At 43.4% G+C, this 27,204-nt stretch overlaps 2 protein-coding genes across 5 annotated transcripts; one reads left to right on the plus strand and one right to left on the minus strand.

Annotated features, from left to right (window-relative positions):
* Window positions 1-3,174: 3,174 nt before the first annotated feature.
* Window positions 3,175-14,340, plus strand: si:dkey-3d4.3 (leucine-zipper-like transcriptional regulator 1 homolog). 4 transcript variants are annotated; one of them, XM_056424346.1, is made up of 8 exons: window positions 3,175-3,623; window positions 7,240-7,419; window positions 9,694-9,776; window positions 9,866-9,944; window positions 10,619-10,665; window positions 11,391-11,505; window positions 11,827-12,016; window positions 13,183-14,340. In XM_056424346.1, exons 2-8 carry the CDS (start codon window positions 7,260-7,262, stop codon window positions 13,817-13,819), a joined length of 1,311 nt encoding a protein of 436 aa, XP_056280321.1. In that variant the 5' UTR covers window positions 3,175-3,623; window positions 7,240-7,259; the 3' UTR covers window positions 13,820-14,340. The 4 variants fall into 4 exon arrangements, with proteins under 4 accessions (XP_056280321.1, XP_056280311.1, XP_056280304.1 ...); XM_056424336.1 differs by having other exon boundaries at window positions 3,175-3,314; XM_056424329.1 differs by lacking the exon at window positions 3,175-3,623 and having other exon boundaries at window positions 6,056-7,419.
* A 1,325-nt stretch (window positions 14,341-15,665) lies between these two features.
* Window positions 15,666-27,064, minus strand: mmadhcb (metabolism of cobalamin associated Db). The gene is made up of 8 exons (XM_056424433.1): window positions 26,852-27,064; window positions 25,092-25,138; window positions 24,062-24,206; window positions 23,746-23,951; window positions 22,909-23,020; window positions 22,586-22,716; window positions 21,511-21,597; window positions 15,666-16,653 (listed from the first exon to the last, which is right to left on the minus strand). The coding sequence occupies exons 2-8, from the start codon at window positions 25,098-25,100 to the stop codon at window positions 16,459-16,461; spliced, it is 885 nt and encodes a 294-aa protein (XP_056280408.1). The 5' UTR covers window positions 25,101-25,138; window positions 26,852-27,064; the 3' UTR covers window positions 15,666-16,458.
* Between the last annotated feature and the right edge of the window lie 140 nt (window positions 27,065-27,204).

Genomic DNA, 27,204 nt, shown 5'->3' on the forward strand with positions numbered 1-27,204 from the left:
CTGAGCAAAACATGTGCAATTTTCTTGAATGGATGATAAATCTGTTATGGACAACAAACTAATTGTTCAGGGTTTTGAAAAAAATTACTCTTTTTCAGGAACTGAGCCAAAGTGAGAGATTAAAACTGTTATATTTGTTAACTTGTCCTTTATATTGTGTGTGTTAAAATGATAGAAATGATCATTATGAGAATATAAAGGTTTTTTTATACAGATATGAGAATATTTGAATTTGTCTGACCCTGATGGAATCTGAAAAACTGCTTTACAAAGATTGTTTTGTCTTGTCCCGTAAAAATGTAATAAAATGTTAATACATGTACAAGGTCTGAAACGTATTGTTTCTCCACCATAAACTGATCACATCCAAAGTCCACGCTGTGACAGCAAAAGCAGCCGCACATTCAAACTGGTACTTAGAGAGCTGTCATGTGACCATGAACGTGCCCAGCTGACATCAGCTTCAATTCTCCAGGGCTTCACATACTTGCTCCTCCTCTTGATGAGTGCACTGGTGCTGCCTTCACTGACTGATGGAAATAATGGTAATTCTCACGCTTCCTCGTGACCATGACTGCAAACAAAACTTGTATCTCCCGATTTGCATAATTCTATGAAAGTAAACATGAGCATGTATTTTATTGCTTTAAAGCCCCACTATGTAGTTTTTGTACCTTAAAATAACAGCTTGAAAAAAATGGTGCCGCTACAGACTTTTAATATGACGATTTGCGTCTCCACTATTGCCATCGGGGGTCTGTGGGGAAATAACTCCGCTATGTAAGATTCTGGAGCCGCCCGGTACATCCGGCGGATGTACTTCGACCTGCTTTCTGGCAGTGTCATAAAGTGCCACTCCACGCTCGCAGCTCCAGTATAAGGGTAGCTTTTTTATATAGCTTTTTGGTGTTGTCAACAATATTGTATTCGATCACACGTACTCCACATTTGCAGTCCCCCAAAACAAAAGTAAATGACGACACGCGCGCAGTTTAAGAAGAGTCCATATAAACGAATAGAACATATAAAGACATAAGATAGAAAACATATAAAGTCCTTAGCCCGGCCCCTAGAGGAAACTCATCTCCTTGCTTTATCTCCAAGGCTGAGCCCTACAGAGGAGACTCATCTCCTTACCTTATCTCTAAGGCTGAGCCCTACAGAGGAGACTCATCTCCTTACCTTATCTCTAAGGTTGAGCCCTACAGAGGAAACTCATCTCCTTACCCTATCTCTGTAACAGTTTAGCTCCACACGTTCCTTTTATTAGTTGTTTTCATCCTGTCTGCCTGTTTTACTAATTTTCATGTCATTCCAGATCCTGCTTCCCATCTCGTCAGTCCAACTCCCTTAACCTGCCACTGATCACTCCCTCGTCAATCCCTAATTCCCTTCCCCTGGTTGGTCCTCATGCCCGTCTCACCTGTTGCCCATTCCCGCATTAGTCCCCGTCTACTTAGGTCCCCTCACTTGCACTTGTCCTCTGCCAGATTGTCTTGTGTTTTTCTGACCAAGCCCTTGAGCGTTTCACATTGTGGTTGATTATTCTGTTTGTTTCGTTCCTGACGATGCTCTGAGTAAAGGATCTTTATTTGCATTATCTGTCTCCTGAGTCGTGCATTTGGGTCCACCCTAATCCCCCCGTGTCAATCTCTAAGGCTGAGCCCTACAGAGGAAACTCATTTCCTTTACCTATCTCTAAGGCTGAGCCTGGCCACCCTATGGAGGAAACTCATTTCAGCCGCTTGTATCCAAGACCTCGACCCCTGAGCTTGTGACCTTGGGTAAGGGTCAGAATGTAGACCGACCGGTAAGTCCTTCTTCAGCAGGAAGGTCCGGTGCAGCTCCTGTTTACTGCTGCAGCCGCACCGATCTGCCTGTCCATCTCCCGCTCCATCTTACCCTCACTCGTGAACAAGTCCCCAAGATACTTGAACTCCTTTGCTTGGGGTAGGCGCTCTGTTCCCACCTGGAGGAGCAATCCACCGGTTTCCTGCAAAGCACCATGACATCAGATTTGGAGGTGCTGACTTTCATCCTGGCTGCTTCACACTCGGCTGCAAAACGCCCCAGTGAATGGAGGTCACGGTCCGTGGAGACCAACATGACCTCATCGTCTGCAAAAAGCAGAGAGGCGATTCGGACTGGAATTGCTTAAGACCTGGACTGAAAGCACATCTGGTGCTTTCAGTACATCTTCTAAAACTTACATCTTCTAAATATTTGATTTTAGAAAAGATGAAGGAAATTACTTTGAAAATGAATCATTGTGTATATTCATCCAAGGTATTTAAACACACACACATATATATATATATATATATATATATATATATATATTTACCGTTCAAAAGTTTGGGGTCATCCAGACAATTTCATGTCTTCCATGAAAACTCACTTTTATTTATCAAATGAATTGAAAATTGAATAGAAAATATTGTCAAGACATTGACAAGGTTAGAAATAATGATTAATATTTGAAGTATTAATTTTGTTCTTCAAGCTCAAAGGAGGGCCAGTTGTATAGCTTATATCACCAGCATAACTGTTTTCAGCTGTGCTAACATAATTGCACAAGGGTTTTCTAATCAGATATTAGTCTTCTAAGGCGATTAGCAAACACAATGTACCATTAGAACACTGGAGTGATAGTTGATGGAAATGGGCCTCTATACACCTATGGAGATATTTCATTAGAAACCAGACGTTTCCACCTAGAATAGTCATTTACCACATTAACAATGTATAGTGTGTATTTTTGATTAATGTTATCTATATTGAAAAAACAGTGCTTTTCTTTGAAAAATAAAGACATTTCTAAGTGACCCCAAACTTCTGAACGGTAGTGTATATATATATATATATATGGCATTTGAAGTGAAATGATAATGTTGTCATCTGGCTCCAGAGCAAATCCATATCAAATATTTTATTTCATCGTATAACTTGGAAAACTTCTCAAATGTAAATCGAAATGTTTTAATCACAAGCCATTTTTTAAAGTAAATTTAAACTACATATAGCATCAATCATATATTCTAAAACCGTAAATATGTTTATATTTTTATGGAATGATTTATGCCACTATGTGTATTTGGTATATGTGTACCATGCATTTTTTCAAGAATAAACAACAATACAAGTTCAAAAACAACAAAAACAGGAAATAAACTTGGGCACATCTGCATTGTTTCCGTTTTCACGACATTCCGCGATAGAAGCCGCGGTTTACGAGGAGATCCTGAATGCAGCAAAATACCGTTTACACTTTACAGGGAGACAACCGCCAGACCTTGAGACGCATTTAGGATCTCGTAAGTAACAAAAGATTCATTATAGCAAGTTTCTTCACACATGAAATGCCCGTCACACCAGTTCACGAGGATCAGAGGAATGCGGTGCCGACACACAGGCTGCCCGGGGTCTTATCGGCATCGAGCCGCTTTACTATCTAGGAGGAAGCTCGAAAAACAAAAGTTCCATCTCCTCATGTCCTTTCCTTCAACTTCAACGCGCCGTTACCGTTATTTACGTCACCCCGCCGGCGCGTCATGGCTGTGTTTATACACCGACACACAGGACCGCCGAGAAGTCAAAGCCTCCATAACGGGTCCTCGTATCGAGTAAGTGATGCGTTTGTAGTCGGTACCGGTTGTTGGGAGCAGCCGCTAAGTAACAGTCTAAGTAAAGACTTCAGTAGGTGATGACACAGCTGCGTTCAATGTGTGAGCGGAGCTCGGAGGAAGTCACTCCGGGCAAGACGTTGAAATGGACCCGTGTAACGGGAGTGAGCTCCCGCTACAACGAGAACCGAAGTCACGTTAGTGGGTGTAGCTCCATGTGAGGTGTTGGTGAGCAGCACCAAGCTAGCCCGGTACCGAGTATCAACGGGAGTCCAGCTGAGCTTCTCCAACATGAAGCACTGTTTATTAGCATTGGTACATTTACTGCCATGCATTATAAATAGAAGATTACACACGAGTTGATACGGTATCCACGTGATGCACACGAGGAACTATTATAAATAACTTCCAATACAATTATACAAATTATATATTTCAATAAAACAACACAAACTACATCCCTCCTCCTTGAGATCAATGTATGTTTTATTTGAGTGCATATAATCCTTTGTATTCCTATTTGGCCATGAGTACCAGTATTCAACTCAACTAACATATTACAATAGTTTCACTGGCTTATTTTTTTAAACATCAAAACATTTTCATGGGACATCACAATGCTTTTAAGAAATGATTTTCAAAGACCTTTCCATTACAGTGTGTAATAGCTGTAGAGCTATGTTCTTTCATTAAAGAACATAGCTCTACAGAAAAGTGATTGTTTGTTTTACGAGTCGTTTTGCTCTTTATACAAGTATCACTCAGGTGTTTGGACAAGAGGTAGTAGGCATGTCACGTGAATGTCACGACCTCACAGCTGTTTGCTCGTGACTGATAAGATGGAGTGGAGGAGCCTCAGTGCTGTCAAGGTGAAAAGAGAAGAGAACGCTGGAGCTCCTCGTCGTACGCAGTGCGGAGCCGTTGATAACAAAACACAGAGAACTCAAATATTCAACCGTGCCTCAGAATCCTCATGAATATTGAAAACGGTTGTTAGAGTCTTGTTAATGTATGTTTCCGTTTCTTCCTCTGACAGCCGAGTCGGTCCTCATGAATCACTTATGCATTTTTTTCTTGTTAAAGGTCAAATGCAACAACACAGAGCAACTGCCTGAGTATCACTGCATCCCTGAGTTTAGTGTCAGTGTCTTGGAGCTGCAACAAATGATGGAGAACACCCTGACTGTTAGGATGGTTTATTAGACATGATCATGTTAACATTTTATGCTTCCATCTTCTCAGGTGTGGTGTGTCACTTTCTGTGCTTGTGGAATAATGTAGTAAACTAAATATCTTATCCACAGTCTTTAGTGTTTATTTAAAAATAAAATAAGCTTGTCTCCATACTATTTAATTAAATGAACCCCCACAATGTGGTTAATTTATTTCTGGGTAATCTACTGTATTCAGTTCAACTACATTGTTTTGTCTCCCCAAATGGCCATTTCTGAAAGACGTGCACACAGAATAATAATGGTTCTTAAATGGTTCTTTAAAAGGCTTTGTGGTTCTACGAAGAGCCATCACCTACTGAATAACCATTTTTTCGTTTAAGGCACCATTATAGGTTCTTTGAAGAACTATTTAAAGAAATGGTGCCTTAAAGAACGATTTGTTTAAGGTTCTTTGAGATACCTTTGTAGGTTCTTTGAATAACTCTTTAAGTAAATGGGTCTTTACAGAACCCTGGTGTGAAAGTTTCTTTGTGGAACTAAAAATGGTTCTTCTATGTCATCACTCTGAAGAACCACTTTTGGTTCCAGATGGCACCTTCATGTTTCTGTGTGTGCTGCATTGACAAACAGAACGTGCCTGTGTTGGAGCCAACATGTGTGTTAGGCCTGTTGGCTCATGGTTGTGATTCCACTTCTTTTCATGCTGTCATCGTGTCGGAACAACTCTAGTTTTTAGTGCTGCATTAGGCGAAAGCTCACAACAGGCCGGGGCCTGTTGTGATGATCTCACCGCGGTTGTTTGGCCTGATGGGAAGCAGAGGGTAGACGACACCCTTATCTGTGATATATTCACAACATATCAATGATAGACTAAAGGAATTAGACCTCAATGCAGTGGTTTGTGGGTAATATATCACGACAATGAACCAGGCGGAAATCTCCGGTTCAGGGGTTGACTCCTCTGGTTGTATAGAAATATATGTGTCATGTGTTAAAGCTGCATTCTCTCTACTGACCACCAGGGGGCGACTCCTCTGGTTGTATCGAAGTCTATACTTCATGTGTTAATGCTGCATTCTCTCTACTGACCACTAGGGGGCGACTCCTCTGGTTGTATCGAAGTCTATACTTCATGTCTTAAAGCTACATTCTCTCTACTGACCACCAGGGGGCGACTCCTCTGGTTGTATCGAAGTCTATACTTCATGTCTTAAAGCTACATTCTCTCTACTGACCACCAGGGGCCGACTCAGTCTATACTTCATGTCTTAAAGCTACATTCTCTCTACTGACCACCAGGGGGCGACTCCTCTTGTTGTATAAACTTTTATATAAAATGACTACTTTTCTCTTGATTTACTCCCTTCGTAAAACATTGTAAACATGAGTTCATGGTCTCAATCTCTAGTTGCATACATGAACATACAGCATGATGTTCATTTGGTAAATGGTCCATTTAGTGTCAAACAGACCATAAATCAAGGTATGCTTCAGTGCTGGGCTACTATACATGCCTCTATGTCACTCCACCTCAGTACAAATATCATCACTTCTGCTGAGTGGTTGCTAAACAAACAAGATATCACTCTCTGCTAATCACTAATACAATGTAACTTTTCTTCCTAATTATGTCAAATCATCATTTGTCTTTAATCCAGAATGTCCACTGTAGTTGAGATGAGGTTTTTTTCTGGGACCCATTTATATAATCTGATAATTTACTTGGCGACCCTGACAGAATCCCCACTATGGGGACTGTGGTCCAGACCCAGTCCTTGGGAACGACTGCCATTCAATTCTATCACCTAAAAAGATTTTTTAAAAACATATTTAAGTAAGAGCCAGGTGTACAAGAAACGACGAGAGAGCTTGTCCCCGGAGCCCGGCATCTCACGGCACCGTGTCCCCCCTGGCTCCAGGGCCTGTTAGTCCGGGTCCCAGCTGAACACCAAGAGGCCGAGTTCCCTCCAACCATGACGACCAGCACTGCCAACACACAGCGGCTCGTCATGCACGTGGTAGTCTGGCATTGTCGGAGGCCACAGGCGTCCTCCGAAGAGGAGGGACAACAGCATTGTTACTGTTGCCATGGGAGCAGTGGTGTGACTGACATGTGGTCAGGACAGACAACCAATCAGGCTGTGCTCCTACCGCCTTGCGTTTGGCCTTTTAGCCTCAACACTTCAGCTGAGGAGGCCATGCAGTTTAGTTTGATGATCCATAGTGGAGCCCAAGGCACACGCCTTCAAGCCCTCTGCTGCTTAAACGCTAACCTTTGAACTGAAGCAGGTCTTTACAGTTAGAATATTTCATTTTCTCACAAGTTCCAATGAAAATGTAAATGTTGAATAATCCCGTAAGACTCATACATTGCATGATGGGAATACAAATACAACATGGGTACATTGTACACTATGTTATCATTTCTATCCTTCTTTCAGGAGATGGCCCAGTGGCAGCTATGAGTCAGAGCAGCCCCTGCCTGTGGACTCGGCTCCCCCAGAGCAGCCGGTCCCCGTGTGACCGCTACAAGCACGCCTGCTGCAGCCATGATGGGAACGTCTATATCCTGGGAGGAAGGAACAGCAGCGGCCTGGGGGACTTCTGGAGGTACAGTGTGGGTAAGGGCCACACTTACTGTTCCCTTTGGGGCTTTACTTTAGGGCAGGGGACCCAGGCGCTGTTGTATCTGGACCCTGAGAAAGATTATATGTTGACCGAGCGCTTATAGTTTAACCGAAGCAGCTTTTCCAGCCTTTAAGCTCAGCGGTCCAGAAAACACACCAACTGAAATACATGCGTTGTAAATCACAGGATGCGACTCGTCCAATCAAATGTGTGCATTCTGGTAAGCATCGCGACTCGAGTGAGATATATACAGACAAGGAGACAGGAGGAGATACTAGAGAATGAGAGACTAGAGGTGGAGAGACTAGAGGAGGAGAGGCTAGAGGAGGAGAGGCTGGAGGAGGAGAGACTAGAAGAGGAGCGGCTAGAGGAAGAGAGGCTAGAGGAGAAGAGACTGGATGAGGAGAGACTATAGGAGGAGAGATTGGAGGAGAAGAGACTAGAGGAGGAGATTGGAGGAGAAGAGACTAGAGGAGGAGAGACTAGAGGAAAAGAGGCAAGAGGAGGAGCGGCTGGAGGAGGAGAGACTAGAGGAGAAGAGACTAGAGGAGGAGATATTGGAGGAGAAGAGACTAGAGGAGGAGAGACTAGAGGAGGAGCGGCTGGAGAAGGAGAGACTAGAGGAGAAGAGACGAGAGGAGGAGAGACTAGAGGAGGAGATATTGGAGGAGAAGAGACTAGAGGAGGAGGAGATATTGGAGGAGAAGAGACTAGAGGAGGAGATATTGGAGAAGAAGAGACTAGAGGAGAAGAGACTAGAGGAGGAGATATTGGAGGAGAAGAGACTAGAGGAGATATTGGAGGAGAAGAGACTAGAGGAGAAGAGACTAGAGGAGGAGATATTGGAGAAGAGACTAGAGGAGGAGAGACTAGAGGAGGAGATATTGGAGGAGAAGAGACTAGAGGAGGAGATATTGGAGGAGAAGAGACTAGAGGAGAAGAGACTAGAGGAGGAGATATTGGAGGAGAAGAGACTAGAGGAGGAGATATTGAAGGAGAAGGAGATAATAAGTATTGTTGAGATTGTCGACTTCAATACATATGGACCTAAACCATAATGAGACATTATGGGATGGAGGACAGGACCTGGACCTTGTTGAGCATGAGTTGAGCTTCTTTAGAGTAACACAAGAAAGTGGGGTTTGTGTAAATCAAAAAAAAAGTGTTATTTGTAATCTTGGCATCATTACTAACTTATTTTAATTCAGGCATGATATATTTATAGATATATAAACTAATTCAATTGAATTCCGTTTATTTTGTATAGCCCATTCTCACAAATTACAAATTTGTCTCAGAGTGCTTTACAATCTGTACACGTAGACATCCCTGTCCCAAAACCTCACATCGGATCAGGAAAAACTCCCAAATAACCCTTCAGGGGGAAAAAAGGGAAGAACCCTTCAGGAGAGAAACAGAGGAGGATCCCTCTCCAGGATGGACAGGTGCAATCGATGTAATGTGTACAGAAGGAATCATACACAAATTAAAACACAGTAACAACACAATCAAGGAATATGACAGAGTGTATGAATAGTTGGTAGTAGGCATGGACTACAATCCAGACCTCCATGATCCATCATGGTAGAGAGGAGGAGTGGGCGGAGCATCAACAGGGCCATTGCATAGTTGGTAGTAGGTGTATTCCACGAACCAGACCTCCATGATCCATCGGAGATGGAGGTAAAGAGGGCAGGGCATCAGACCCAGCCAGGTCCAATGGACCCTATGAGACGTGAAGTCAAAAGGACTCTGGGTGGAAGCAGAGTTCGTAATGTGCAATAGAGAGATGAAAATTCATCCATAAGTAGAGAGAGAAGAGGAGAGAGGTGCTCAGTGCATCCTAAACGTCCCCCAACAGCCTATCAGCCTATAGCAGCATATCCAGGGGCTGGACCAGGTGAACCTGATTCAGCCCTAACTATAAGCTCTGTCAAAGAGGAATGCCTTCAGTCTACTCTTAAAAGAGGTGACTGTGTCTGCCTCCAGGACTGAATGTGAAGCTGGTTCCATAAAAGACGTGGGAGTTAAAGGACAAGTCCCGATCAAAGATAACGCTGAGATTCTTTACAGTGGTGTTGGATGCTAGAGCAATGCCATCTACAGAAACCACATCACCAGATAATTGATACCTGAGGTGTTCAGGGCCGAGTAAAATAACTTTAGTTTTGTCAGAGTTTAACATCAAGAAGTTGCAGGTCATCCATGTTTTTATGTCTTTAAGACATGCTTGAATTTTACTGATCTACTCGTGTTTAATGTTTTAGTTCGTAACGATTGGACCGAGTTGAACTGCACCAGTGAAGCTGCCCCAGAGGAGCTGGAGGAACATTCTATGGTGGCTCATGAGGTACACACAGCGTTCACTGGGGGAGGCACACACAGAACCTGTCACATGACCTGTCACATGTTGCCCATATGAACTCTCCCGTCCTCCAGGGCTTCCTGTACGTGTTCGGAGGCATCCTGGACTCGGCATACACCGCGTGGAGATGTCCGCTCTGGGTGTTTGACTTAGGTGAGTTTCACCGGACGAGCAGTGAAAATATGCAGGGCTAATAATAATAATAATAATAATAATACTTTTAATAGCACTTATCTAGACACTCAAATATGCTTTTGTGAACCAATAGTTCAGTACTGTTGGGGAAACGTCTCCAGACTGTACTTTTTCTGGTGTGTGTGTGTGTCACCCATTTGATTGATCCCTTACATTATTGCACACTTTCTGAAGATGTTTAAATATCCAAATGAATCACTGATTTATTACCTTCGCATTGAAAATGCCGGAAAGTTATGTTTTGATCGCCGTGTATTTATTTATTTATTTATTTATTTGTATGCGTGTTATTCGCAAAACTCAAAAAGTATTGAACCGAATCGCATGAAATTTGGTGGGATGATTGTTTATTATCCGGGGACCAGTTGTTTTTTTACAATAAAAAAGTATATTTATTGTTTTAAATTGTATTAAATTATGGAAAGTATGGGGTAATTTTTTGCCTCTCCTAGTGACATCAGGGGCAAAATGAGATTTCTTAGCGGCAGGTCTGCCCATTGCCCTGGTGTATTTCTGACGCTGCATACATCTCAACCGGCTGTCTGTGTGACATCAACTCACCATCATTGCATAATATTTCATTTATGTCTTTTTGAACCTGAGCTCTACTTTATTTCCCTTTGTCGCTTCAGCGAAACAGACGTGGGTGAACTGCCAGAGGCCGACACGCCCAGCTCAGGTATGGAGACGTCTACCACGCTGACGAGTGGAAACACGTCAGATACGGCCCTGTAGTCCGTGTTGCCACTGACGATGCATCCCGTTTGATTATGCAATGCACAACACGCTGACAATGGAAGAACAAAGAAGTATAAGCGTTGTCCTCGTCGGCGCACATTAGAGAATGAACTGAACTATGTTAAAAAAAACAAAAAAAACATCATCCTTGTGTAGTGATTTCCACAGGATTATACATTTGTGTATTTTCTTTTGTAGAGTAGTGTTTTCAGCATAACAAACTGTAGGTGCTATTCCACTGCGGATGTTCTGTGGGGCAACATTTTTGTTAATAAAAAAAAATCATTAGAAAAAAGAGAATGAACTGAACTGAGTGGTTTCATGTCAAACTTCACATGTTTGAATGAACTTCAGATGCTTAGTGCAAAATATATCACCAGCATAGATTTAATAATTATTGTTGGGTTAATGTGTTGAAATAGTTCTTCACAGTGGGATGTGCTGCGTTTACTGAACAAACAAATGTTTGTGTACTGGCAAAGAATTCCAAGTTTGGAGGCACTTGAATGCAGCATGATGTGTTCAGGTGTTCCCTGTGCACACTCACAGACGCGCACATCGAGAACCACATGAGATCTGGAATCCTGTCGACTCCAGAGACACATTAAGCCCAGAGCTGCGCGTGAGTCCCGGGCTCAGTCTGTTTATGTTCTGGTTCTGACCTAGATGCCGACCAACAGGAAGGCCCACAGCGCTGTGGTGGTGGGCTCGGCCATGCTGGTGTACGGAGGCTTCGTAGACATGAAAGGGTCCTCGCACGACTTCTGGAGTTTGGACTTGGGTGAGTTTGAAGTTGCTTCCATTTAAATTACGAGAGGATTATAATGTCTGTGCACCTCGTCGGTCCGGATCTGGAGCGCGTTGAATATGTCATTTTTATTTCTCTCTCCATTATTCTGCCGACTAAACATGTATACTTTGTCACATGGATAACTACAGATGCAGAACAATTCCAAAATTACACTCTTTGCTAAACTTTATGGGAGTGAGACGGGGCGGATAGACATCGCAAATGTATGTCAACAGTTACCCTTATGTAATGTTCATTTCCCCCATTTGTGCAGCACATTGTTTAATGTGTGTGTGTGTGTGTGTGTGTTAGACACCATGGCCTGGTCCCTGCTGAGTGGCCCCCAGCAGGCCTCATTAGGCCCCGGCCCCAGACACAGTCACTCCGCCGTGGCCAGCCAGAGCTGCATGTTCCTGTTCGGGGGCTTGAAGGGTCTCCGAGAGCAGAGGGACTTCTGGAGGTGGAGCTCCACCAGCGACACGTGGACTTCCCTCAGAAACAAGTGAGAATCCTTGTCCTCGTCGGTTGGCGCCTCATCGGTGGTGCCTCGTCGGTAGCCTTGCCTCCACCGACAAGGCACCACCCACGTTTGCTCTTTACTCTGGGATTGTCCCACCTAGGCCTCCGTAGCTTCTCTGTGTGCAGTGCAGGCTGTAATGAGATGTGTCCTTGTAGATCTACTCTTCCATCACGTTAACCAGCTCATCACGCTGCAGCTGTTTTCATGCTCGACGTTGATTGTTGACGCGTACAGACTGGTGCGTGAGTTAATATCTGCTGCACATAGTTATGAAATAAATACATCAACAAATCACAATACTTACACAAGGTATACAATCAGATGACGTATCCCTGCATTACTCCTCACTTAACATACACACATGACACTTTCATACTTATTCTAACATACTTTTGATTTTGTTTTTGTTTATTCTACGATCGCATTGTCCATCCATCCATTATCAATACCGCTTATCCTCATTAGGGTCGCGGGGGCGCTGGAGCCGATCCCAGCTGACATAGGGCGAAGGCAGGGGACACCCTGGACAGGCCACCAGTCCATCGAGGGCACGATCGCATTGTGTTTATTGTTATGCACCAATCACCAAGACTAATGCCATGTAGGTGCAAACGTACTTGGTCACATTGAGATTTACACTGGTATTGGTATTGGTATTATCATGAGTGACATGGTACGCCCCTAAAGTAAAGTTACATCCTTCACACGCGGGTTCAGGCCACGCCCACATCTCACATCTCAACCAGCACCGGCTGACATGTGGAGAGTCACTATGAGTCATGTGATGAGTTCACTCTGAATAGATCATGAAATGATCTGCAACAAGTCCATTTGCAAACTTGACCTCCTCTCGTCGTTTCTTTTCTCAGTATTATTTTGTTGAAGCAGGATGTCCACCCCGTCACGGTTCCAGCTGGAGGTTGCACACAAAGACACAATAGGCATTGTTGGTGCTCCTTCCTGCTGAAGGAATTGTCCCAGGAATTGTCCCACCTAGGCCTCCATAGCTTCTCTGTGTGCATTGCAGGCTGTAATGAGATGTGTCCTTGTAGATCTTCAGTCATTACATCACGTTAACCAGCTAATCACGCTGCAGCTGTTTCCATGGTCAACACATCACAATACTTCCCCCCTCTTGTCCTCCTCAGGTCCGGGCCCTCCAGGCTGATGGGCCACTCGGCCGTGGCCTACAAGGACAGTATGCTGATCTTTGGGGGAGGCGAGAGCCAGAACTATCCAAAGAACTGCCTGTGGAGGTACAACTTCACCACGCAGAGCTGGGGGCAGGTGGCCACGGTCCCGGGCTCCAACCCCCCAGACAAGATCCACCACTGCTGTGCCGGGCTCGGTCCCAGCTACAAGTACAGCAGCAGCAGCAGCAGCTCCAGCTCAGGAATCCAACCGGGCCTTCTGGGAGGGAAACTGAGGCACTTCAAGAACAAGTGCTTCCCCGCCCCGCTCACGTTCCTGGGCTCAGAGGGCGCCATCGAGCTGGAGACCTTCAGCCCGGATAGATGCTACGGAGGCACAACACTGGCCCCGCCCTCCAGTCCGGACCACAGCACAGAGGGCTCGATGGGGACGGACGCTCAGCTGACTGGAAACTGTCTGACCTTTGAGAACAAGTCGTTCAGGACCCAGTGGAGTCCTACGGAGGAGCTGCTGGACGAGGAGGACCACGATGTGGCCCAGCATCTGCCCGATCTGCTGCTGGTGCTGGGGGGGAGACCATGGACCAGACACAGTCCCATCTCCATCTGGCAAATGACTCTGACGGACTCCTAACAGAACCTCTTGTTTTTGAGAGACATGTGCATCAAGAAAGCTTTAGTGTTAGATTATCACTTTGAGGAGTGTACTGACATTCTGTGTAGGAAGTAACGACAATTTTTATAATACTGTCACTTTGTTTTTTGATGTTGATTTATTTTTAATGAATACATACTTTTCCTTTTTGCAATACAGACCATGCTGTGATTTGATTTCAAGCTTTCACCTTTTCATGGAAGATGGTGACATTGATGCCAAACTGATTCTTACTGAAGACTAAAGTGTGAGACTGTCATTGTTTTGTAGCCCGGTGAGGGAACACCATGGGGGCGGAGCCTGTGGTCCGCTGAGGAAAGTCGCAACATTCCTTTCAGGAACACATCTAAACATTTTCTTTATTTCTATTTCTGCAACTGTTTTGATCAGATCCAGAAAAGACACCTGCAGTTACCACTTATCGCCAGACGTGTCGGCAAAGAGACTGAAACGGATCTTTCACCTCATACGAAATAGAAGCCTGGTGACCATGGAGTGTGTTTTTTGTCTCGTTTGTGAGTCACACAACATCCTGCTGCCTCAAACTCACTAGATTGGTGCTCACCAATCGTGTATTAATCCACAGCTGAAATCAGTCAGACTCGTATCGGTGTGAATGATGCTGCGTTCAAACAAAAAGCGTTGCAAAAGCTCACCTGAGTTTACTCGCTTGACTATTTTTTTTCGCTTCATTCGCATTTTAGAGGGGCGGGGCTTATCTCTGTGGCTTTACTCCTTGGAAACAGTTATCATGTCATTCATCCACCATGAAGAACTAACCACGAGTTCTGATTTATACTTGTTGAGGACATCCCACAAATGTCTGAACATCTAACGCCCTCGTGTTTGGGTTCATAACATTAATATCATATATATCATAACATCCCCCGTAGGCTCACACAGCTCGGTGACTTTCACCTCTATGTCTGAATAACTGTCTCTTCCAGCTCCACTAGAGCAGCAGCAGTTAGATTCATCAACGGCGGAGCAGCTCAGCGCTGATTGGCTTTCGCAATTTGAAATCGGGCGAATTTTTCCGCTTTGCTTTCAAAAATTTGTGTCATCAAAACCACTTGCGTCTGCACGTTGACTTTGTGATCTATTCGGGCGAAGAAAATTCGTTTTGGCCTTTGTATTTGTTGTCTATGAAAAACTTTGACCACATACGCTTTATGTAAGATATATAATACCTACGCTTTATTTGATGTAAAAAAAACTAATTCAGCATTTTCTGAATCATTTGACATAATCTGCCATTCATAAATAATAGTTATTTTCAAACCAATCCTCCTGTTATAACCACTGAGCTTTCAGCTCTCATCCAAAAATAACCTGAACTACAACGATAAAGTGCACAACATTGTGAGCATAGTTGTTACGACCATCATATATCCCACTTTCCCTCGTGATTCTGTTGTGTTATGTGAAAAATTTATAAAAGAGGCAGTTACATAACACCCCCCCTCTTGATGACATCACACACATGGTCACTCCGCTCTGCACTTATAATAGAATAGTACCATGACTTTAATCGCCCTTTCTTTGACTCCTAAGACTTGCTGTAAAGGCATCCTGTCTGTCAACATCTTGTGTCTGAATAACTGGCCGACCAATGAGGTCAGGCCTTTGGTTCACTGCCTCAAAGGCCGACCTCATTGGCCTCTTTCACGATGCCCCGCCCCTTCTTCTGCATTATTCAATTATTATTCATTTCGGTCATATTAATTGAATGTGTTGTAATAATGTGCCCGTTATCATCCTTTTTGTTCATTAATATTTAGAGGTGGCATCAAAGCAAATAAAAGCAACACTAATACAAAAAGTATCAAATGTTTTAGAACATTTTATATCTCTTTATACAATCAATTTTTTTGGAAAAAAATTATGAACATCAAAGTATTCTAATTGGTTAATAACTGACACTTGGGAATGTAGAAGTGGAGAAATAATCCCAGCAACATTTCTGAGCATATTTGTCCCAGATGGTTTTGACGTTTGGTGCAGTGGAGTCGGAGGAGGACGTCGGACTAACTACCGGAACCCTTTGGTCGCTTATCATAACTGTCAAACGTGGATTACCATAACTACTTCAAGTTCTCTATAATAACACTGTTGTTGACACCAATTTGGGAGTTTTTCCTGGTCCGATGTGAGGTTTTGGGGCAGGGATGTCTATGTGTACAGATTGTAAAGCACTCCGAGACAAATTTGTAATTTGTGAAATTGGGCTATACAAATAAACTGAATTGAATTGAATTACCCAAAAATGTAGTTTTTTTGTGTGCACTATGCTGTTGAAACAAAACTATTTAGAGTAACATTACTTTCTGCTTTCTTCAAAATAGTCCTGTTTTCACACATTGAACAGGAGCTATTTTCTGGATCTTTAAGTCTCCAACAATGTACATTTTAATGTGTGAAGTGTATATTGTAGAGTCATAACACACAATAAGAAGAGCAGTGAGACCGAGGACCGGTGTTCTGAATCTAAAAGGTTCCACAAACCAAGAACCACTTTAATATGAAGACTGACGCTTTCAGCTAGAAAATATTTGTTTAGGCCAAAACAAAAAGAAGGAAGTTCACTAAATAATCGTGTTAGTTTTAATGGCACGTGTTCAGCCGCTCTGCAGCTTCTTCATAATGAGGCTGCTGGGCGGTGCGCTGGTGAATATCGTCCCCACAAACACATGCGTCCCCCAGAGAGCGTGTCGGATTACTCTGCAGCACCCCAGGTCCTCGATCTGGAAGCCCAGGTGGCGGTACCGGTCATCGGTCTCAAACAGGGTGTTGTTGGTGTACGAGCCGAAGAACTGGGGAGGAGCACACATTCATCGTGTAGTTATAGGATCACATCCATCGACAGAAAATAGAATAGCGGATACAATTCTCTTCAATGCGAGTTTTGCTCCGTTTAAGAAATATAAATGTATTCGTCATTAGTCCTGTTTAACGGATCACTCACTGTTGGTTAACGGTTAATTATTAACATCCCAAATGGTGACAGTGTCACACAACGTAAAAAAAAGATCACAGCCTGCATCATTTTCCTACAATACACACATGCTTGAACAGTGCAAGTTGCACTGCAGGACTCAAGCAGCTGACCACACAGAGAGGAGAGTATTGGTTCAGGTTTTTTCTTGGACTCTGGATGCATCCATGAGATCTCTACAGCGAAGTGGTTCTGGGGACCTTGAGACTCGTAGTTTGTGGATTAGTGGGCTCTACAACTCAACTATGATGAAATGTACAGCCGGATGTCATCATTCAACCGCTGGCTGTCGAGGTGGTGCCCAGCGAACGATGTGGGCTACGTAGATAAATGGAAGACTTTCTGGGGGAAACCTCATCTCATGAAGAGAGACGGCATTCATCCCACTTTGGATAGAGCACGCCACATTTCTGCAAACATGACCAAGTTAATCAACGGACAGCCATATCTGTGACAACGCAAGGTTCATGTCAGAAAGCAGAAACATAGTAGCCCCACGCCCCTCCCCCCCTGTCACCCAGTGCCCTCCATAGCACATCCCTCCCCCGCCCCCCCCAGAGCTCCATAGAGACTGTCCCACGGCCACTTAAACTAATTATATTAAAAATAAGCAGAAGAGGAGTCATCCAAAATAACCTCATAAAAGTTAACACCACTAATTCCGCAGTGCAACACAACAGGAGAATTAAATGTGGACTCCTAAATATTAGATATCTGTCATCTAAAGCTGTGTTACTAAATGATTTAATATCAGATAATCACATTGATTTATGTTGTCAAACTGAAACCTGGCTGAGCCATGAAGAATATGTCTGCCTAAATGAATCGACTCCTCCAAGTCATATTAATACTCACATTCCTCGAGGCACCGGTCGAGGAGGTGGAGTAGCACCCATCTTTGACTCGAGCCTATTAATAAATCCTAAACCTAAATTAAACTACACCTCATTTGAAAGCCTTGTTCTTTGTCTTTCACATCCAACCTGGAAAACACTTCAGCCAATTCTATTTGTGATTCTGTACCGGCCACCAGGTCCATATTCAGAGTTTATATCTGGATTTTCAGAGTTTATATCAAGTTTAGTTATTAAAACTGATAAATGTATGAGATTTTAATATTCATGTGGATGTTGATAATGATTGCCTTAGTGCTGCATTCATCTCATTGTTGGACTCGATTGGCTTCTGTCAAAGAGTACAGAAACCCACTCACAGCTTTGGCCACACGCTTGATCTTGTTCTTACATATGGCGTTGACATTGAGCATTTGAAGGTTTGAATTCTCTTTAGCATTGTAGCCAGGCAGACTGTCTTGTTAGACCTTAGTGCTGCATTCAACACCATTGACCATGACATCCTGTTACAGAGACTGGAGCAGTCGATTGGCATTTCAGGCACGGCACTAAGTTGGTTTAAATCCTATTTATCAGATTGATCTCAGTTTGTATTTGTAAACGATGACGCCTCGATAACCACCAACGTTAGTCACGGAGTTCCACAAGGTTCTGTGCTTGGACAAATTTGTTTTACCTTACACATGCTTCCTTTGGGCAATATTATCAGGAAACACTATATAAACTTTTATTGTTATGCAGATGATACTCAACTATATCTATCGATAAAACCAGAGACCAACCAACTCAGTAAAATTCAAGCATGTCTTAAAGACATAAAAACATGGATGACCTGCAACTTTTTGATGTTAAACTCAACTGAAGTAATTTTAATCGGCCCTGAGCACCTCAGAGATCAATTATCTGGTGATGTGGTTTCTGTAGATGGCATTGCTCTAGCATCCAACACCACTGTAAAGAATCTTGGCGTGATCTTTGATCGGGACTTGTCCTTTAACTCCCACGTAAAGCAAATCTCAAGGACTGCATTCTTTCATCTATGTAATATTTAAAAAATCAGGCACATCTCGTCTCAAAAAGATGCAGAAAAATTGGTTCACGCGTTCGTTACTTCTAGACTGGATTACTGCAACTCCTTATTATCAGGCTGCTCTAATAAGTCTCTGAGGTCCCTCCAGTTGCTCCAGAATGCTGCAGCTCGTGTTCTCAGGGATGTCTATACGTACAGATTGTAAAGCACTCCGAGACAAATTTCTAATTTGTGAATATACACTACCGTTCAAAAGTTTGGGATCACTTAGAAATGTCCTTATTTTTCAAAGAAAAGCATTGTTTTTTTCAATGAAGATAACATTAAATCAATCAGAAATACACTCCATACATTGTTAATGTGGTAAATGACTATTCTAGGTGGAAACATCTGGTTTCTAATGAAATATCTCCATAGGTGTATAGAGGCCCATTTCCAGCAACTATCACTCCAGTGTTCTAATGGTACATTGTGTTTGCTAATCGCCTTAGAAGACTAATGGATGATTAGAAAACCCTTGAAAACCCTTGTGCAATTATGTTAGCACAGCTGAAAACTGTTTTGCTGATGAGAGAAGCTATAAAACTGGCCTTCCTTTTAGCTAGTTGATTATCTGGAGCATCACATTTGTGGGTTCAATAAGACTCTCAAAATGGCCAGAAAAAAAGAACTTTCATGTGAGGTAATGTGATGGTCTGGGGCTGCTTTGGTGCTGGTAAAGTGGGATATTTGTACCAGGTAAAAGGGATTTTAAATAAGGAAGGCTATCACTCCATTTTGCAACGCCATGCCATACCCTGTCTGTGGGCAGCGCTTGATTGGAGCCAATTTCCTCCTCCAACAGGACAATGACCCAAAGCACACCTCCAAATTGTGCAAGAACTATTTAGGGAAGAAGCAGGCAGCTGGTAAGCTGTCTGTAATGGAGTGGCCAGCACAGTCACCAGATCTCAACCTGAGCTGTTGTGGGAGCAGCTTGACCGTATGGTCCGCAAGAAGTGCCCATCAAGCCAATCCAACTTGTGGCAGGTGCTTCAGGAAGCGTGGGGTGACATTTCAACAGATTACCTCAACAAATTAACAGCTAGAATGCCAAAGGTCTGCAATGCTGTAATTGCTGCAAAAGGAGCATTCTTTGACGAAAGCAAAGTTTGAAGAAAAAAATTAATACTTAAAATACAAATCATTATTTCTAACCTTGTCAATGTCTTGACTATATTTTCTATACATTTTGCAACTCATTTGATAAATAAAAGTGTGAGTTTTCATGGAAAACACGAAATTGTCTGGGTGATCTCAAACTTTTGAACGGTAGTGTATATATATATAATATACAAATAAACTGAATTGACTTGAACTGAGAAGAGATTTGTCTAAATGGTACCATACAAGCTGATGAAACACGTCTGTAAAGGGTTCCAGTGTCCTCTGTGACCTTCAGCATCACTGATAGAGCTGCTGAACGATGACACACGAGCAGGAGCAGAGGGGTAGGAGACAGTCAGTGCATTTACATGCATTCGAATAACTGGCTTAGTCGGACTGAAATCGAATTATCCATTTCATGTAAACACCTTTGTTCGACTATGTGCGGTCCGACTACGATCCGATTAACACCCCTGGATAACTCGATCCGATCCGGTTGATAATTCGACTATCGCGGCATGTAACGGTGAATTGGATTAGGAACTGGACTTTGCGTCTTTGCGCATGCTTGAGATCCCGCCGCCCTCCTCCCTCCCTCCCTCCCTCCCATGTCGTGACCCGGAAGTCGAAAGAGACGATAAGTTTTCACTGCCGGGAGCCTGGCCGGCAGAAAACAAACAAACAACCAGTACCGCTGCTAACCATGTTGGTGCCTGAAGCATAACTCCTTCATGATGCCCCCCTGAGATAGGAAAGTGACCCACGGCGGTCGTTGTCACCTGTGTGTGCGGATGTGTCGGCGCGCATCACGGCAGAGCGATGCAACCCGAGAAGTGTTAATGGGGGGGGGGGTTGCTGAGCGATTAATTATATCTCTTGTTTTGCCTGTTTTGTGATATATATGCCTAAAAGGCACCTAATATTTCTAGACTGAAATAATATCGGCATTATAATTATTATAACTATGAGGATTTTTTTAGTTGTCTATTTTGTGGAGCCCCCTCAGGACTTGGTGCCCTACGCGCAGCGCGTAGTGCACATTATGGGAGCGGCGGCGCTGCAAACAACGCTATGGAGAACACAAGAGCCACCACACATTTCTGGACCGAAGAGCAGACAGAATTTATGCTTAATGTATTGAAGGAGTTGAACATACTAAAGTTCATGGTTCTTTCTCGAAATGTTGATGTTGTTGTTGTTGGTTGTTGTTGGTGGTGGTGAAGAGGTCAAGCGGAAATGGCTGTATCACCACGAGTTGTAATGAAAACAGCGCCACCTATCGTATCGGATATGACATGCTTTCAAAGGCCAATGATTCGAATTACTCACTGCCATGTATATTGGGATAATAGCAGATCCCCCAAAAGATAGCATAGTCCGACTAAAGCAAGATTCGAATTATACCATCATGTAAACTCACTGAGTGTTTAATGGGGCAGAAGGGAGAACTAGATACCTGCACCCTGACGTAGTCCAGTCTTTGAAATAAGAACAGGGCAGATTCTCTTCCACAAAGATGTCTTCCTTCAATCCACCAAACATGTCATGCACTTATTGTGGTCGCTTTGGATAAAAGCGTCAGCTCAATGTGGAAAATTAAAGATTGTTAAGTGGATTCAGATTTGAATCCGAAGCTTTATCTTACCGCCATGCCCGAGGAGGGGTCGATGAAGTCGGCCCAGAAGCCCTCCGTCTGCAGGGCGGAGCAGATCTCCTTTGCCCCGTCAACAAACTGCAAAGCAGAGACACAATGCGTGTCGGTTGGTGATAATAGTGCAACACGTCTTTTCTCAGGTGAATTACAACAGGGGAAAACAACTTCATTAATACAGTTGTGTGAAATACATTTATTAAGGGTACTCCGACTTTCAGCAGACACAATTCCTTCTAAATGGTTTGATCTGTGGCCTCCATGAAGGCCAATCAGAAGAGATGATCTGAGGCTACATTAAAAACACTTTCATGAGAGACACATCCGTCTGCAGCAACAGTTTCACCAACCGTCTGATTTAAAGTCAGAAGAAAAACACGGGTAATCAATATCGGAAAAAATAATTTATACTATATAATTAATATATATTATTCATATATAGAATATAATTCAATCTGGTAAATGATCAAATGCATTCCTTTTGATGATCCTGCTTCCAGAGGGGAGATGAGAGCACACACACAATCCTCCTTATTGTCTAGAGAACATAATTCCCTCCAAGCACAAAATAAACATTTTCAAATAAACAAATAATTCTATTTCCAGTACAAATCCTTAGCATCAATACATTAGCATGTGTTCTGAATGTGTACATTATCTCCCTTTGTGTGACAATGTCGCTTTTGTAAACATACTGGATTTTGTAAATGTAAATTCATGAACAAATGTTGACTTTTGGGCTTTACAACGATTTGGAGTTACTGAACATGTTCGGATCACACGGGTCAGTCACATGTCGACGTCATGAATGAAGCTTTACACTTCTGGGTTTAGAGATAATATTCGGTTCAGTTGGTTTGTACAGACACAGCACCAGCCCGAGGCTCCAGAGACTCGTGGAGGGTGGAGTGGATCCAGATCCTGGGGCATACACCAGCATCACGCTCCACGTGGCCTCCGTGGAGGTCTGGACTCTCTGGTTAAGAACACATTGTTTTACATATTTCTTGTCGTCCGGGGCTGGAGTGTGACCCATTCTACCCAAACATAGAAGAACACGGCAGCTCACCGTGTCCAGCATCTGATCCCTCTCCAGCTCCACCTCAGCAGACCATGACGTCATATCGTTCTGGGTCTTTTGGGTCACGGTGACCACCATCATGCTAGTGGGTGGGGCTTCAGGGAACATGGACTGGAAGTCTGTTCATCAGCAAACACACACACATGAGACAGAAACCACTTCTCCTCAACAGTAAGAGCAGAACATCCACAGTGTTTCTCTCCAGAGGGTTCAGAAAGACACAACACTGTTAACGAAGGATCACATGGCCGGTTTAGCCAGTCAAAATGAAGACGATGAATGTGGATGTTGCTGCAGCCTCAGCGCTGTACCTTTCTTGAGAAGTTCAGGGCAGGACTGTATGGCACACTCCAGACTGGAGCTGTCAAAGTACTGAGTCGCTCTGTTGACATCCTGAGACGAGGAAGGGTCGTCTTCTTCTTCCTGAGAGAGACAGAGACGGTCAACACTCGAGGAGGTCAAGCTGAGCAGTCCTCTAATGAACATGAAGTCCGACTGCGTGTCAATTAGTATGTTAGCTTGTGTAGTTTGTTACCTCATTGTAAATGTTAAACAAGTGCTTGCCCTGTTTGAGTGTCAGAAGAACTGAGCATCACGTAACATAACACAGAACATTAGACCAACTATAACAAGTTGAGAGCCTTTTTACTTTTGGAAAGAAAGGGAAAGGTTTCTCACCCTAACATCCACCTCACATGTTTGACTTCTGCCTGCTCCTTTTACACACTGTCGTATGAACCATGATGTGGCGTCACTCTGAATGCATCATTAATAACAGAATATCCAGAAGTGTGATTTCATGGATTACATCATGCGGCTGTTCTGAGCTCATGACTGTCCAGGGTTTCTTTTGCTGGTACTTTGTTAACCCTTTAATGTCGCTGCAAATTCTGTGATCTCCTTTCATGGATGGATGGTTACGTGATTATTTGGAGAAGAGAGGGTCCGATTGATAAGTAAAATAAAGCAACAGTTGAAGGATTTCTGATGCTCCTCATCAGCTGCTCTGGTATCGTGGACCAGGAGCTGATGGTCCTGTCTAATATATTCTACAGATCACCTTTGTGGGGAGAAATAAACTGAAACCAGGTCTGATAGGTTTTAACCCTATGGCAAGAAACTACTTACGTTAACATTACTATACTTACAAAGAACTCTCCCATGACCTGGGCCAGAATGAACTCATGTCTCTCTCTGCTGGATGGGGAGGACAGCAGGTCAGGGACCATGTTGTGTGCCAGGCTCCTCTTCTGCTCTGCTAATCCCTCCAGGTGGCAGTCAAATCCCACTTTACCAGGCAGCTGGAAGCGCTGGTCCTGGGGCCCAAAAGGGCCCATGCTCTCATCGGGCCACACTGTCCACAGTCCATAAACAGACAGACATGTTATTCAGAGGTCACAGACTTCTCATTTTTATTTTATATCATCAGCTCCAGCTAATTCATGTTTAAAACAAACATCCTACTCATGTCGGCGGGCGTGATGGCTACGCGGGTCTCATCAGAGCCTGATGATCCAGCACCAGAGAAGGCTCTGGCTCCAGCCACACGATGCACCAGCACATGAAGCCCCGGGAGGTAACTGACCAGCCTGGCTCTGCTGCACAGCACCTGTTGTGGATCGGTTTGAATGATGGAGTTCATAAAGAGAGGCGGTTCTATCACTCTGCCTCCCTTTATATGTACGCACACATGCAACCGTTTCAAATAAGGGCCAGGCCCGTCTGCACATATTTTCCTCCGTTAAAAACGCTTACTCGTCCTTCTTTTAACAAAATATCCAACCATGTAGTTAGAAGGACGACCTCCTCCATCCTGAGCTACAGTAATGTATGAACTCTGTCTGTCAGTTGTTGACTGTCTGTTGTCAGGTCTCTGTCTTGAGTGTTACTATCGACCATTCATTCAACCTGCATGTATAACTTTTGTTGTTGTTTGTCTTCTTGTCTTCTTGTTAGTACAATGTCTAAGAGTATAATCACTATTCTCACTATTAATTGTTTGTGCACCCATTGTAAAGCGTTGCATGTGTAATCTTATGTTTTTAAGTTTGTTTTATGACATCTGCCTCTCGGGACGACAGATGAAAAACAGTCTCTTGGCTAACTGGCACAATTACAGAAATCTTTTTATTAATGTGCTGATCAAATAAACCAAAACAAGAAGAAAAAAAACTGAAGAGACATTGTTTGGTTCGTTGAGCTACTGTAGAAAGATGGAGGACTCAGAGGACCAGCTCCCCAAGGAGACTTGAAGAGTAACATACTTGGTGTGTGTTGGTGTACTCTTAACATGTTTGTTATCATACATTATTATACATTTTAACTTTACTATTGTACTGTTTATTGTTACGCACCAATCACCATACCAAATGAACCCTTTTGGATCCTAAGCCAACATAAACTTAGTTATGAATATTATATGAAATCCTCTGCCAATACATTGGTGTCTCACACACACACACACACGCACGCACACACGCACACACGTACTTACACTGGCCATCCTGGTGGGCCTGTTCTCCTGCAATGCCAGTTATATTTCTGTGGGAGAAACAGGTGAAACAGTCAGAAAGTAGCCATACCCAAACACTCGCGTTGAATAGCAGAACCTCAACCCAGAGTGAGAAAGAGCAACATGTCAACGTTTTAACAAGAGTCTGACAGAACTAAACGTTGCCACTAAATTCAGAATATAAGTGTCATTGGGTGACATACTGTGTACAGACACTGAGCAGATAGGGCCACTGTTACGGTTCAACCTGAGACCCTGTTAACTGGCGACCTTCGGTCGAATGCGTCTGTTGTTGTCGTAGTTACGGCAGATGTTGATAATAGCATGAGAACACGCAGCTGTCCTCGCGAATGCCGCATTGTTTAGTTCTACAATTCAATGAGAAACCTTCTCGTGTCGTGTCTGGTCTGAACATACCGGAGGAGACGATGTAGAAGAGAAAGCGTCCAGCGACTTGAAGCGTCGCGTGTTGTTTATGGGTTGAAACAGGAAGTTAGCAAACTGCCCTTCCTTTGAAATACAATATCCAAACATTATACCCATATGTGATTGTTTACCATCTGTCATATTTAAAGTAAACTAAAGAAGTGACCTGAACTGTTTGACCTCTCTGTGTTCTTGGCTGGTTGAATTCTTAATTGTGTGGCCAGCCAACAACACAGAGAAGTCAAACAGTACAGGTCACTTATTTACTTTATTTAAGTGGCATAAATCACAGACACAATAAGGCAAAGTAAATATGACAAACTTAATGTGGTCAATGCCCATGGTCTATGGACAGATGGTAGACAATCACATATGGGTGTAATGTTTGTATATTCATACATGTATGACCATTTCTGGCCTTATTGTCCATATTGTGTATGTTTACCTCATGACAACAACACAAACATTTTCCTCATTAATGTGCCGCCCTTTAAAGACGTTTTGAATTGAAACAGCTGACTATTTGTTTGAGAAGCCATCACTATTGTAGAGTGCTCCTTCGTTCACGTCAACATGCTCCATGGTGGTCGGCAGTGTGCTTGGTCACAAGTTGATCTGGTGGTTCTCTGCCTTTCGTGGTGACCAGTGACCGCAGTGCAGGTTATTTAATTGTGCGAACAGAGTAAATCGTGTCGATTTTGGCCTAGTGGTAAGATCCCCGTCAATTAACCGTTTTTCCTCCCAAAGACATGAGTTCGAATCCCGTAACATCCTTATATATTTTTGTTGTTGTTGTACTACAGAGTTATGCTACGTGATACATGTTTGCACAAAACAGACTCCCAATTGTATGTTGATTAAGTGTTTATTTATTTGACCAAATGTATTTCAAAGGAAGGGCAGTTTGCTAACTTCCTGTTTCAACCCATAAACAACACGCGACGCTTCAAGTCGCTGGACGCTTTCTCTTCTACATCGTCTCCTCCGGTATGTTCAGACCAGACACGACACGAGAAGGTTTCTCATTGTATTGTAGAACTAAACAATGCGGCATTCGCGAGGACAGCTGCGTGTTCTCATGCTATTATCAACATCTGCCGTAACTACGACAACAACAGACGCATTCGACCGAAGGTCGCCAGTTAACAGGGTCTCAGGTTGAACCGTAACACCACCTTACAGTGACTGGTCACTTCTTCTCCTACAGCGTGTCCTCTAACGTCACTGAATCTGAAGAGTCACGGAGCACTACGTAAGGTGACCGCCAGCATCGGACGTCACTTAGCTAGGCTAACAGAACCAGAACCAGAACTTACCTGACGGCGTAAAGTTCAAAGTAGAAGCCAGTTAGCGGGCATTAGAAGTGTTAGACGGACCACCCGACAAAAAACACGTCGTGCTTTCTGCTAGCGTGAGCGGATATGTTCGATTACTTAAGTCACTTAAGGTTAGTTAGAATCACAGCAGCGGCTAACGCTAAATAAACTCATCCCACAGGTAGCGTTATATCCCTGGAATATTCACCTTGAATTCGCGCATGCGCCGTTGGGATGGTGAATAGTCTCTTTTTGTTGTGTTTTGGTAAACAACCATAATACGCATTACCGCCACCTACTGACCGGAGTGTGGACGTATCTGGCTTTTCTGGATATACAGGACTGTCTCAGAA

Source organism: Pseudoliparis swirei, chromosome 2 (genome assembly GCF_029220125.1).
Source record: "Pseudoliparis swirei isolate HS2019 ecotype Mariana Trench chromosome 2, NWPU_hadal_v1, whole genome shotgun sequence".
Lineage (NCBI taxonomy): Eukaryota > Metazoa > Chordata > Actinopteri > Perciformes > Liparidae > Pseudoliparis > Pseudoliparis swirei.